At 44.6% G+C, this 13,260-nt stretch overlaps 2 protein-coding genes across 14 annotated transcripts in view; one reads left to right on the top strand and one right to left on the bottom strand.

Annotated features, from left to right (window-relative positions):
• The window catches only part of RECQL5 (RecQ like helicase 5), a 59,218-nt gene that overhangs the window by 36,242 nt on the left and 9,716 nt on the right, over nt 1–13,260 (top strand). For 7 of the 11 annotated variants that reach the window (XR_012154767.2, XM_073310456.2, XM_073310455.2 and 4 more), the window contains 3 exons: nt 7,773–7,877; nt 8,342–8,569; nt 11,288–11,387. Coding sequence is in view for 10 of the 11 variants with exons in the window: in XM_073310456.2 (XP_073166557.2) it covers nt 7,773–7,877; nt 8,342–8,569; nt 11,288–11,387 (433 nt within the window). In the remaining variant the exon portion in view is untranslated. Of the gene's footprint in view, nt 1–7,772; nt 7,878–8,341; nt 8,570–11,287; nt 11,388–13,260 lie in introns of those variants that run through there. The other 4 variants (XM_073310457.2, XM_073310459.2, XM_073310464.2 and 1 more) reach the window with 4 other exon arrangements.
• SMIM5 (small integral membrane protein 5) overlaps nt 1–13,260 on the bottom strand; it is a 28,025-nt gene that overhangs the window by 14,350 nt on the left and 415 nt on the right. For 2 of the 3 annotated variants that reach the window (XM_073310468.1, XM_073310469.1), the window contains exons 2-3: nt 7,702–7,786; nt 2,608–2,735 (exon numbers count right to left, since the gene is read on the bottom strand). In XM_073310468.1, coding sequence (XP_073166569.1) covers nt 2,608–2,735; nt 7,702–7,786 — 213 coding nt within the window. Of the gene's footprint in view, nt 1–179; nt 698–2,607; nt 2,736–7,701; nt 7,787–13,260 lie in introns of those variants that run through there. The other variant, XM_073310470.2, reaches the window with a different exon arrangement.

Below are 13,260 nucleotides of genomic sequence, written 5' to 3'. Positions count from 1 at the left end.
TCACCATCCTCCCCCCAGTGTCCTTTGCAACCAAATTCAGGCTAGCAAACCCTGTTCAATGGCTGAGCACAATTTGCCATGCAAACAGCTACAAAAGCTTGAGCTACTGCTGACTAGCTGAACCCTCCTGCTATTGAGATGCTACGGTGGAATGAACCCAGGCACCAACTCAGCCTTACCCCAACAGTGCCGCAGGACTGTCCTCCTCCGCCTGTTGTTTTTCTGTCTTCTTAAACTTCACGTCTCTCTCCCCCCATCCTGCCCCTTTCTGGCTTGGGGTTCTTTCCTCGCTTGGCCCCTCTCCACTCTGCTGCTGACAGCCAGCTGCTGTCTCTGCCTGAGCTCTTTTTTTTTTTGTTGTTGGTCGTTCTGGAGATGTGAGGTTTCGTATTACATGTGTGCTGGGGAGGGAGGCGAGAAGTGAGCACAAGCAGAGCCTGGCAACTGGTACTAACTGTCTAGAGCGGAGCCCACGGTGCCAACACTTGTTGGAAACTTCCTGTGTATCTTCTTGCCAGCGAGGTCTCTTCTTTGTTCCGATTAATGACGGCTTTTGCTGGAGTAGTCTGGGTTGGGGTTATATTGATTTCCTTTCAATAGTTCGGTTGCATGTTAAAGCAATTAACTTTCTTTATGCTGTCCAGTTTCCTGCTGGCTCCCAATGGGGAATGGACTGTTCTCTTGTGTTCTTTGAAGAAGCTGGGAATAAAGGGGATGAAATGACAATGCCATTTCCTTTAGGAAAGAAGGATGATCTTGTGGTTAGGATGTGGTGCTTGGGGGCAGGAGTCTTGTGTTATTTTCTTGGCTCTGCTATGTATCTGCTGTGTGACCTTGGCCAAGTCATTTAACTTCTTGATGCCTCAATTTACCCTTCTGTATACTGAGGGCAATAATACCTACCGGCCTCAAAGGAGTGTTGACGCTTATTTGCTACCAGTACATTGTTCGCTCTGCTTGTGTGTGGTACCCATAAGATCTCCCCTCCCCCATTTTTTTCCCCAGCAATTGGCAACTAGCTGTACAATTTGTCTTACTGGTTTTTATTCATTCATTCCTGAGTTGTCGTGATGGTTTGCTCCATTCAAGGGGACCTCGCCTCCCAAATGGTTGGGATCCCTAGTTCAGCAGACCTGGCATTCCTCCCTAGTGTATCTCACTGGAGATGCATTATCTTTTCAAAGGCAGGTAGTAGCTATGCTAAGATAAATGCACCTTTCCCTGGTATTTTATCTTCCCTCTCTAGTTTGAGATAAGGTGCTGAAACATTCTTCACTGGACAAGAACAGTGGCATAAAGAAAAGAGAGGCCAGGCACTGAACTCTGATGAATATCCTCGTTATCATCATGTCTGCAGTGATCGGGTTTCACTAACATTTCGCGTCATGTTGCTGAAATTTCAGTGTTAGCTTTTCTTTCTGTCCCTTAACACAAAATTGGGGTTTCTCAGTGAAATGAAAGGTGACTACATTTAGAAAAAATTGTCATAGAGTCAACCTATGGAACTCTTTGCTGCAGGGAGAGAGAGAAATACTGTGGCTGAATTTTTAAAGAGCTGGATAATTTCAGAACACTTGTGACAATGCAGTCTGAGACAATGGGTATAACCAAGTCTCCTGCTTCAAGGCAAAAATGAACTGCGTGCGGAGCCAAGGAAGGCTATTCCGCCATGTAGATCATTGCACAACTAGCTATGTACTGCAGAACCTCGATTTTTTACAAACACCAATCTCGTGAACACTAGTTATACGAACCCTGCTTCGCAGCCGGGGGAATGAATCACATTACACAAGTGAGGTCTCTGAGGAACAAGTCGTCATTCCTTCACACTTTGATTCCTTCAGTGCACTGGAAATTTTTGTAGTGGCTTGAAGGAGAAGAAGAAAGTGGTACAGTGCATCATACTGCAACTTATGCACTGTACCTGCTGCAATTGAGATGTTTGGTTTAATGAACTCTTCAATTTTGTGAACCACTCAATTACCAGTTTGTTTGTAAAGTAGGGGTGTTGTTGTATTTTATTTGTTTTGCCTTCATCTGAAGCATTAAGGTTTTGGCTGTTAACAGGACACCAATGGCTTCAGAGCTCCTCTGTTCTTTGCCACAGCATTCCAGGGCAAAATCTTGTTTGTTGGTATTAGGGGGTTAAATGTACATGCCAACATCTTCCCCTCCCTCCTAACCCTGTCACTAAAGCTCTGTGAGGGAAGGGAGGGAGGGAGGCATGACCAGCCACTATTATATGCTTCACTCTTAACACCAAGAGGAGTGGTGTGTGTTTGACTAATAAGAGAATAATGCCTTCACTTCTTTCTCTCTTTGAGAAACAAAGAACTGACTCACAGAAGGCCTTTGACATTTCTGTAATGGTGCTGCAGTGGCAGGACCCGCAGCACCCTGCCGTTCTTTTGGAAGGGTAGGGGGAGAGACTCAAATGTGTCTCCCTTTTTTCCCTGGTTGTGAAAGAACTCTTTCTCTGAATTCAGGACCAGAATGAGTCAGTGCTGCTTTGCAGGGGGATAGAAAGCCATCTTTGTAGTAGCCCCTATTCAGCTTTCAGTGACCTGGGCTCATAGTACAATTAATTCACTGTCCCAATCCCCTTACCTGGGTAGTACTGTGTTCCTTCTGACTTCAGCACGCACGCTTGCACTGAGCTTGTTTGGAGCCTGCTGCTTTAGTTTCTTCACCAGCTCTTGGCTGTGTTTTCTGCTTGGTAAATCAAAACCCCTGGGCTGCAAGGGAGTTAATGAATAGGCAGTCATTATGGACTCTTAACAGAGTCTGTTTGAAATGCCTGGAGCCAACAGATACTCTGCTGGATTCCTTGCCATCTTCTGGCCAGGAATCCAGACTTAACCCCCGGCCCCCACGCCCTTTCCATGCACCTGTTTGTAGATGTCACCATTCAGACCTGCCTTAAAAAGGTAGTTTCTAATGGAGGAAATACTACTTTTCCCTCTATGACCATTTTGCTGCTGAAGCTGCCAAGCCAGCTGGAGTGCTTTTGGTAGAGAAGACAAAATGGCCCCGCTCAACCCTCTAATAATAGAAGAGTTGTCTTCTAAATTTGTGTTTTAGTTGCAGAGCCTGTTAGAGGCCAAGCTCAAGTCTGCTGTGCGACGCAGATGCCCTGTGAAGTAAGTTCACTGAAGTTGCATCTTTGTAACTGACAGAAGAACTTGGCCCAGTGTTGTCAACTGTTTGAGGGGGTTATAACTTTAAGATGAGACTTGGCATCAAGGGCTAGATATTCAAAAGCAAGCCATGCATCTGAAATATATATATATATGAAATATGTGCTGTGTAAATACATTCATAGTAATTATATTGTATGTGTCCAAAATGTGCTAGACACAATAAATCAGATACTATATACAAATTAATAATAAGCAGTTAGCCATTAATCCATTTCCATGGTCCGGCTGTAGTAGATAGAAGTGGTGCATGTGTGAGAAGGGAGAAAAGAACTAAAGTACTTCAATTGTATGCTCGCTGGGGCAGGGAGCGTCCTTTTTGTTCTGTGTTTGTACAGCACCTAGCACATGGTGGTCCTGGTTTGTGACTCAAGCTCATAAGCAGGATGGTAATACAAAAAACACACAAGAATAGTAGGGGGGATTTTGAGCAAAATCCCTGCAACTGTTGTTGATGTATGGGAAAGTGAGGCACTTGAGAAAATGTTCCCTGTTCTAAAAAAATCCCAATCACACCTTTTTAGACTTGGCAAAAGCAGGTCTATGAGAAAAGTAGCAAAAATGTAGTCCTCACTGAGGGCTGGTGTCTGCTTGATTTAACAAAATTATGGCTATTTGAAAATTGTGCCTCGAGAAAATGTCAGTCTGCACTTCACTGCTGCCCGTGTGTGCCCAGCTAGCTAAGGGCAGGTCTGCACTGCAGCTGGGAGCAAGCTTTCTAGCACAAGAGACAGACAGACGCTAGCTCTTCTCAAGCTAGAGCACTAAAAATAGCCATGTAGCCAGGGGTAGCATGGGCAGCGACATAGGCTAGCTACTTGAGTACGTACCTAGGGGATCCAGGTGGGTTTGTACTTGGGTGTCTAGCCTGAGTCACTGCCCATGCTACCCCCAGCTACCCTACTAATTTTAGTATGCTAGCTCAAGCTGAGCTAGTGTGTGTCTGTGCTCGGACTGGGAAGCAGTCTCTCAGCTGTAGTGTAGATGTTTCCTAAGTGAGCACTGTTTGCTTTTAAGGAACTTCAAACCCTGTTGTTGACACTTGAAAGCCCTGCAAATAGATCTTGAATAGGTTTGGAATAAAGAGCTTATGGGGGAGGGCATGAAAGCTCTGGAAGTCAGATTTCCTCCAGCCTCCTATGACCAACAAATAAATTAAATGCAGGATCACAAAAATTAAGCTTCCAACATCTATGTTGTGCCCATGTTCTCATGTTCCATTCCTGTTTTTCTTATTAAAAATGTGTAGCTTAATATGTTACTCCTTTGTGATAAAATTAGGGCTGTCCAACGATTAAATAAATTGTGCGATTAATCACACTGTTAAACAATAGTGGAATACCATTTATTTAAATATTTTTGGATGTTTTCTACATTTTCAAATATATTGATTTCAGTTATAACACAGAATACAAAATGTACAGTGCTCACTATATATTTTTTATTACAAATACTTGCACTGTAAAAACAAAAGAAATAGTATTTTTCAATTAACTAGTACTGTAATGCAGTCTCTTTATCATGAAAGTTGAACTTACAAATGCAGAATTATGTACAAAAAAAACTGCATTCAAAAATAAAACAATGTAAAACTTTAGAGCCTACAAGTCCACTCAGTCCTATTTCTTGTTCAGCCAATCACTCAAACAAGTTTGTTTACATTTGCAGGAGATAATGCTGCCTGCTTCTTGTTCACAATGTCACCTGAAAGCGAGAACAGGTGTTCTCATGGTACTGTTTTAGCTGGTGTTGCAAGATATTTACATGCCAGATGCACTAAAGATTCATATCTCCCTTCATGCTTCAACCACCATTCCAGAGGACATGCGTCCATGCTGATGACGGGTTTGCCTGATAACAATCCAGAGCAGTGCAGACTGACGCATGTTCATTTTCATCATCTGAGTCAGATGCTACTAACAAAAGGTTGATTTTCTTTTTTGGTGGTTCGGATTCTGTAGTTTCCGCATCAGAGTGTTGCTCTTTTAAGACTTCTGAAAGCATGCTCCACACCCTTCCCTCTCAGATTTTGGAAGGCACTTCAGATTCTTTAAACCTTGGGTCAAATGCTGTAGCTATCTTTAGAAATCTCACATTGGTACCTTCTTTGTGTTTTGTCAAATCTGCAGCGAAAGTGTTCTTAATATGAACAACATGTGCTGAGTCATCATCTAAGACAACTATAACATGAAATATATGGCAGAATGCAGGTAAAATAGAGCCGGAGACATACAATTCTCCCCCAAGGAACTCAGTCACAAATTTAATTTAACGCATTTTTTTTAATGAGTGTCGTCAGCATGGAAGCATGTCCTCTGGAATGGTGGCCGAAGCATGAAGGGGCCTACGAATGTTTAGCATATGTGGCACGTAAATACCTTGCAATGCCAGCTACAAAAGTCCCATGCGAACACCTGCTCTCGCTTTCTGGTGACATTGTAAATATGAAGTGGGCAGCATTATTTCTCGTAAATGTAAACAAACTTGTCTTAGCGATTGGACTGAGTCGACTTGTAGGCTCTAAAGTTTTGATTGTTTTGTTTTTGAGTGCGGATATGTAACAAAAATAATATACATTTGTAAGTTTCACTTTCACGGTAAAGAGATTACACTACAGCACTTGTATGCGGTGAATTGAAAAATACTGTTTCTTTTGTTTATCATTTTTACAGTGCAAATATTTATAATAAAAATCATAAAAAGGGGGCAGTGTACACTTTGTATTCTGTGTTGTAATTGAAATCAATATATTTGAAAATGTAGAAAAACATCCAAAAATATTTAATAATTTCAATTGGTATTCTATTGTTTAACAATGCAATTGTTGATGTAATCGCAAACTGCGATTAATCATGATTCATATTTTTTAATCGTGATTCATTTTTTTGAGTTAATTGCATGAGTTAACTGCGATTAATCTACAGCCCTAATTTCAAATACTGTGGGTGTAGATTCATCACTCCTACTACGGTTTGTCTACTCTAAACTGTATCATGATATATATATTTAATGTGATCCTGTGTACTATCTGGGAGCAATTTGAGGGCAAACGCAAAGCATGGGCTTACAAGGGATATAGAGTTTCCCTTAAGAACATACTTTGCATTCTCATACACACGTGTAGAGCTTGCTTGCTTTGTAGTAGGTGATTTTTTTTAAGTGGGTATTTTTAAATCAAGCCTGTTCTATGTAAGAGTTACATCACTATTTATTCAGGGCTCCAAGTAGTAGACACTACAGATATGTTTAAGACAAGACACTTGCTAAGAGCTTACAGTCTAAAAGACAAGGGGATACAATATGCTTGGAAAATGGAACTAGTTGATGTTGGATATAGATCTTGTTTCACTTGTTAATTTTTTCTTTAAATAATCCCCTTTTCCCCACCTTTCCCATCAGCCCTGGCACACTTGTTCAGTTATTGCAATGCTAGGTTTCAAAAACAGCCTCATTCCCCGTCATCTACCTGAAAAGAGGACTGCCTGGTTCTGCCCTCTCTAGCCAAATCAGATGATGCTTTCACCAGTTCAAGCATGGGGTGCTTTTGGAAGTGGGGGTTTCTCTTGCCCCTGTAGTTACTGAGCACATATGTGTATACTGTAATATAGACACATCTTGAGGAGCTAAACTATCTGCCCTGGAATATCTGGCCACCACTGTTCCCTCTAAGCTGTGTACGTGCGCACGCAGATCCTAAACCGCGCGTGCACGGCGAAACACCGCGTGCACAGAAGCACAACAATTTGCACAGAAGAAATTTTTTACGCACACGGCCTGTCAAACATTAGAGGGAACATTGCTGGCCACCCTCACATGCCTGGTTGCTAGTTCAGTATAACTGGTTGGGCAATATTGTCGAGCAGATGGCCTGGTTTTCATTGCTCACTAACATGCCTGTGGAATCCTTGTGGAGATTTGGCCATCTCTTTTGTCCCCCAGGAGGGGTATGTCTGCTCTCTACCTGGGACTGTGCCTCCCAGCCTAGGTAGACAGACTTGCACTTGCTCGGCTCAAGCTAGTACACTCAAAATAGTGGTGTGGACCTTGTGGCAACTCGGGCTTGACCCCCCAGGGTCTGAACTCAGGTGGCTAGCCCTAGTCTTTGCCAGAGCTGCAACATCTAGACTGCCACTAGCTCAAGCTCCACTAATGCAAGTGTCTACCTGTGCTGAGAGGCTCCAGCTGGGTAAAAGAACGAGCCTATCATCCTTCGAATTACCACTGTGATCTCTGTAACGTAAAATAAATGAGAAGCTCACCAATGTGTGATCTGTGGACCTATCCCAAACAGTGAGGGTCTGTGCAGCAAAACTGATCGAAATACATGTTTATCTCAGAACCCCAAACTGATCAAATGGCTCTAAAATGGAACATGTTTATCCGAGAGACCAGAACTAGTACAAGTGTAGGGGACCTCTCTGTGAGACTGACTCAAGGCTGTATCTTGTGGCTCAGCTTTGTCAAAAGTCCATAGTAAAACTTGTGGGTTTTCAGTCAGACTTACCTTAAACTTGGTAGTAAGGTGTTGACGAATCCACGGCCACAACGTCTCTGGCTCTTCCATTGTTTCAGCAGCCTTTGCGATCTCCCTGGTCCAAATTCAGAACAGAGTAGTCTTTGGAGTATGAATAAACGAATAGGCCTATTTTCCCCTTCCACTGAGCGCTCCATACACATAGGGTAAGTGGAGCTGAATTTCTGCTTGTGCAGCGTGTTGGGGTGTGTGGTAACAGTGTGTGTAACCTGGGGGTTTGGGGTGGCTGTCTGTTTGCAGTGGCACTGCCTTTAACGAGTGAGTATTCAAAAGCGCCCGGTGTTGGCCTGACCGTGCTCTTATGGAGGTCAGTGTAAAACTCCCCTTGACTTCAGTGGGGGAGTTAGGTCAACGCTGAAAGCTCCTGAAAAGCCCTCCTGAAAAGCCCAAAACAGATGAGTTTGGGACAGCCCCATGTTGCCCTTGCTATGGTGATCCTCTTCTCCCCTCCCCTCCCCACCCCACCCCATGTTGCAGATTTGATCTGCAGTATTAGGTATCTTCCGAGACTGCTTTCACCCCTTCCCTGCCCCCCATACTTTACCTCCCCCTTGCAGTAATTGTTCTCCCATCAGCATGTCATTGTTACCTTCTTTCTCTCATCTCCTAGATGTCGCCATGCTGCCATAGCAAAGTACTTTGGAGATGTCACCCCCCCTTGTAACAAGTGCTGTGATTACTGCAAGAACTCAGGAGCAGTGAAAAAGCAGCTGGATTCCCTGGAGCTTATCAGCAACAGCTGGAGCAGAACCTGCATTAGACCCACAGGTTCCTCTCGGGACACCTATGACCCAGAGCTATATGAAGGAGGGAGGAGAGGCTCTGGAGGCTTTAGCAGGTTCGGATTTGATTGCTGAGCCTCCCAGAGACTGCGGCGTGTTCTGCTGGGGAGGGTGGAGCTCCTCCTCTTTGGACTACCCTGCTGCCAGCCTTGCTGCTCCTAATTTCAGCAGATATTTCTGTGTAGTATTTTCCTCTCACTTATGGCCTCAAGGCCAGGAACTTTTTTCCATACGCTGTGGCTGGCTCAATCAGATTCATATCCCTGGGAGCCAGAAGCTGTCCTCAGATCATCTAGACCAGGGGTAGGCAACCTATGGCACACGTGCCAAAGGCGCCACGCGAGCTGATTTTCAGTGGCGCTCACACTGCCCGGGTCCTGGCCACTGGTCCAGGGCCTCTGCATTTTAATTTTATTTTAAATAAAGTTTCTTAAACATTTTAAAAGCCTTATTTACTTTACATACAACAATAGTTTAGTTATATAGTCTAGACGTATAGAAAGAGACCTTCTAAAAGCATTAAAATGTATTACTGGCATGCGAACCCTTAAATTAGCGTGAATAAATGAAGACTCGGCCCACCCCTTCTGAAAGGTTGCCGAAGCCTGATCTAGAACAATTGATGATCCCACAGAATGTAGCTGGTTCAAGGACCTGACCTAAATTTTGCATCTGAGCTGGGAGACGGAGGAACTAGACTTTAGAGAGACTGTAATCAAGTGGCTAGCTCCAGACTTCTCCTGGATTCTAGTCCTAGCACTGACTCACTAACCTAGGGCAAGTTGCTTAACCTCTGTGTCTCCGTTTCCCCTTATCTGTAAAACGGAGATGGGTGTTGGGAAGTGTGATTAAATTTATATAGTGCTTAGCACACTTGGATGATGGTGCTATACACATTTGGGATGGTGGTGGTTGTGGTATTAATAATAAATTATAATAATAATAATAATATTTATTTATTAATTTTTCCCCAATCTGTAACTCCTATTTTGCATGGGGATTTTGTGTTTGAAAGCAAAAGGCTGTTAGCATTGCTGGGCTACAGCCATCATGTGGTCAGACACGGTGCAAGCTTCTCTGCACACTTCTACCTATACAGCTCTGTCATGATCTGCAGCACTGACTGCCGTTCTAGCCTTCTGCTTCTACAGGTTGACACAGATTGGTAGCTTCATTCATCAGATGACACTGGCAGTGGGATGAGGCCAAATTACTAGTGACCCTGAGCTGTACGGTAACTCCTCGCTTAATGTTGTAGTTAAGTTCCTGAAAAATGCTACTTTAAACAAAACAATGTTACGCTAATCCAATTTCCCCATAAGAATTAATGTAAATTGGGGTGGGGTAGGTTCCAGGGAAAATTTTTTTGCCAGACAAAAGACTATATTTTTATATCTATCTATATATATACAGAGAGAGAGAGAGACACACACACACACACGCAGTATAAGTTTTAAACAATACACAGCAACGATGATTGTGAAGCTTGGTTGAGGTGGTGAAGTCACAGGGTGGGATATTTCCCAGGGAATGCCTTACTGCTAAATAATGAACTAGCACTTGGCTGAGCCCTCAAGGGTTAACACATTGTTGTTAATGTAGCGTCACACCCTACAAGGCAGCATGAATGGAGGGAGGGGAGACAGCATGGCAGAGAGAGACAGAGACACACCCTGTGTGTGAGAGAGATGCGCATTGCCCCTTTAAGTATGCTGACCCCATTCTAAGTACATTGCCTTTTTAAGTAGATCAGCAAGTTGAGACAGCAGCTGCTGATAGCAAGCTCCCTCCATCCTGAGCCCTGTCATGTCCCCCTGTGCTCTGTGGAGATGAGGTACAGGAGTGGGGGGAGGGGGACACCCTGACATTAGCACACCTCTGCCCCCTTCTCCCCCCATCCCCCCCGCAGAGCAAGCAGGAGGCTCCCGGGAGCAGCTCGAGGGCAGGAGCAGCACACGGCAGTGGGGGTGGGACAGCTGGACTACCCAGCAAATGGTAGCCTGCTGGGCGGCTGCTGCACAGGGAACTTAGGGGAGCGGGGAGCTGGTAGGGGGGCTGCCGGTCCACCCTGGTTCCAAGTCCCCCCCAGCTCACTCCAACAGGCTGCTCTTCCTGCAAGCAGTGGATAAAGCAGGTGGCTGCCAAACAACATTATAAGGGAGCAACTTTAAACGAGCATGTTCTCTAATTGATCAGCAAGGTAACAATGAAACGACATTAAGTGAGGAGTTACTGTATTGGAACCCAGGACTCCAAAGACAAAGGCTATTGCTTTAACATAAAAAGAACAGGCGGACTTGTGGCACCTTAGAGACTAACAAATTTATCTGAGCATAAGCTTTTGTGAGCTACAGCTCACTTCAACTACTAAATTTGTTAGTCTCTACGGTGCCACAAGTACTCCTTTTCTTTTTGCAAATACAGACTAACACGGCTGCTACTCTGAAACCTGCTTTAACATAGGGCACTGCTTGCTACCTACTTCACTGATTTTGTGCTGCTTGGCTGTACCTTCTGTTCAAAGCTGTAGTGGTCACTGAGGACCCAGCTGTGCCAACCTTACTCACTCTGTTGATTTTAGTGGACTCTTAGTTGAGGAAGTACTGCTCAACTTGATTAAGGGTGGCAGAACTGAGCTCTAAGGTGTGTTCCTAAAAGTCAATTAGAAAACACCTTCCTGATGTGATTCAGGTTTTCTAAGGCCTTTAGACCAGCTATTGCTCCCTCTGCAAGAATTTGTATTCCTCTCCTAACTCTCCTGCCTTCTAATCCAGGTATGACGAAGAAAACCGTGGGAGTGGGGATGAAGCCAGTGAGGAAAATCGGAAACGGGAGTGGTACAACTTCTACAAAAAGCAGATGAATCTGCGTAAAGTGAGTTGACATCCCTTCTCTAAGAGATCCGAGGGCTTCTGGCCTCTGTGCAGTGTACCTGCCTCTACTGCAGACATAGCAGCTTCCTGTGACTAGCAGCAGGACGATCAATGGTGTAATGATCACCCAGAAAGGCTTTATCGAATGGACATGTTGGCAAATGAGAACCAGAAGTCTGTAAATCTGAGAGCTAGCATAGGCCTCTCTAGTTTTACTAAATTCAGATATACAGGCCTTGTCTCCAAACTCTGGACCAGATTCTCTCATGCCAGTTTTTCTGTGGAATGGGGTGCTCTGAGGAGGAAGACTCTCCACAGTTTCCTGAACTAATTTGTCCTGAAGCCATTCTGTCTGGGGGGTGTTTTCCACCTCCCACCTCAGTCCCTCTGATCTTCCTTGGAGCTCCACCAAAAGTCAGAGCCATCTGCTCAGATTCAGGAGCCACCTGACTATTCCTCCTGCTTCCTGGAAATGTTTCCATTAACATTCCACAGTGCAAAGTGACCTCTGCAGAAAACTTAGCGCAATCTGAGTCCTCTAAGGATTCCTCCAGAGGCTGGGGGTGCAGAGGGCTGGATGGTGGATGCATCTCCAGCTGGCCCTCCGACCGATTTGCAGATGGAGATCTCTCCATTGGTAAGGGGCAGAGTAGAGGGAGGATGTGCTATGAAGATTGTTGATGGCTCCTGTCCCTCTACAACTTATTGCATGGAAAAAGGTGAAGGATCTTGGGGAGTGATGGGATTCTTGTAAATGGAGACTGGCATAAAGGGAACTAGCTTGTTACATATAATAGATGGAACCTTTTTTGGAAAATAATTATGCTGGGCCCTCTTCAAACTTCTCTCAAGGCCTGTAATTTTAAAACCCCAAAAGCTCAGGGTCTCTGATCAGTCCACGGGGTTCAGATAATTGAGTGAATAGTAACTTTGCATCCAGCTAGGTGATAAGTGTCTGATAAACTTGAAGCCTGCATTTCTGCTCCAGGAAGAAGTGGAAAGTACAGCAGCCTGTGTCTCTGCCGTGCCGGATAAACCCCAGCACAGACAGATAAAGAAAGGCTGCCAAGATAAAAAACAACAGTGCAGAGAAATGACACCATCTGTCCCTCATTCTTCCCCCTTCCCTCCCTCAACTCCTGTCCTCCATGTCCTGCCCCCACCCATCTCCCCACAGGGGATTTAATGACTGTTACTGGAGCAGGGGAATGAACTCGGAAACTCACCAGTAGACTTATCTATATTTAGCCCTCTGAACCTCTAGCATCATAATGATAATACGTCATCTTCCTATGGAGCTTTTCAGCCCCAGATCTCAGTGCTTTAACACGAATGAATATAGCCTCACCCCACCACTGTGAGGACAGGTAAGCATTACTCTGGCCCATCTGCAGCATGGTGTAATAAGGCATGGAGAGGTTAAGTGACTAGCCCAGGGTGTCTCAGTGAGCAATGCCAGTGCTGGAAATAGAATCTAGCAGTCCTATCTCCTAGGGCTTGTCTACGCAAACAGCTAGTTCCCAACAAGCTGGGGTGTGAATCTGCCCCACACTAGCCTGCCACAGACTAACTAACTGTGTGGACCCTGCTGACATGCATTAACAGTTCATTGATGTGCTTTGATCTAGCCCTCTCTGAAATGGGATGAGCTCAGAGCACATTAATGAACTGCTAATGCATTGCAGCAGGGTCCCTGGGGACGTTTTCAGGCTAGTGCGGAGTAGATGCACATCCCAGCTTACTGCAAACAAATTGTTCATGTAGACGCCCCATGTAGTCTTCTGCTCTGACCATTAAACTGCATTTCCTACTAGCATCGCTGTTGCAGTACTGTGTCTGTATTGTCCTCAGCTCCGTAATGGTAGCTGTTGCTG

This window comes from Lepidochelys kempii, chromosome 14, assembly GCF_965140285.1.
Source record: "Lepidochelys kempii isolate rLepKem1 chromosome 14, rLepKem1.hap1, whole genome shotgun sequence".
In the NCBI taxonomy this organism is placed as follows: Eukaryota; Metazoa; Chordata; order Testudines; family Cheloniidae; genus Lepidochelys; species Lepidochelys kempii.
This window is presented reverse-complemented; position numbering and strand designations above follow the sequence as displayed.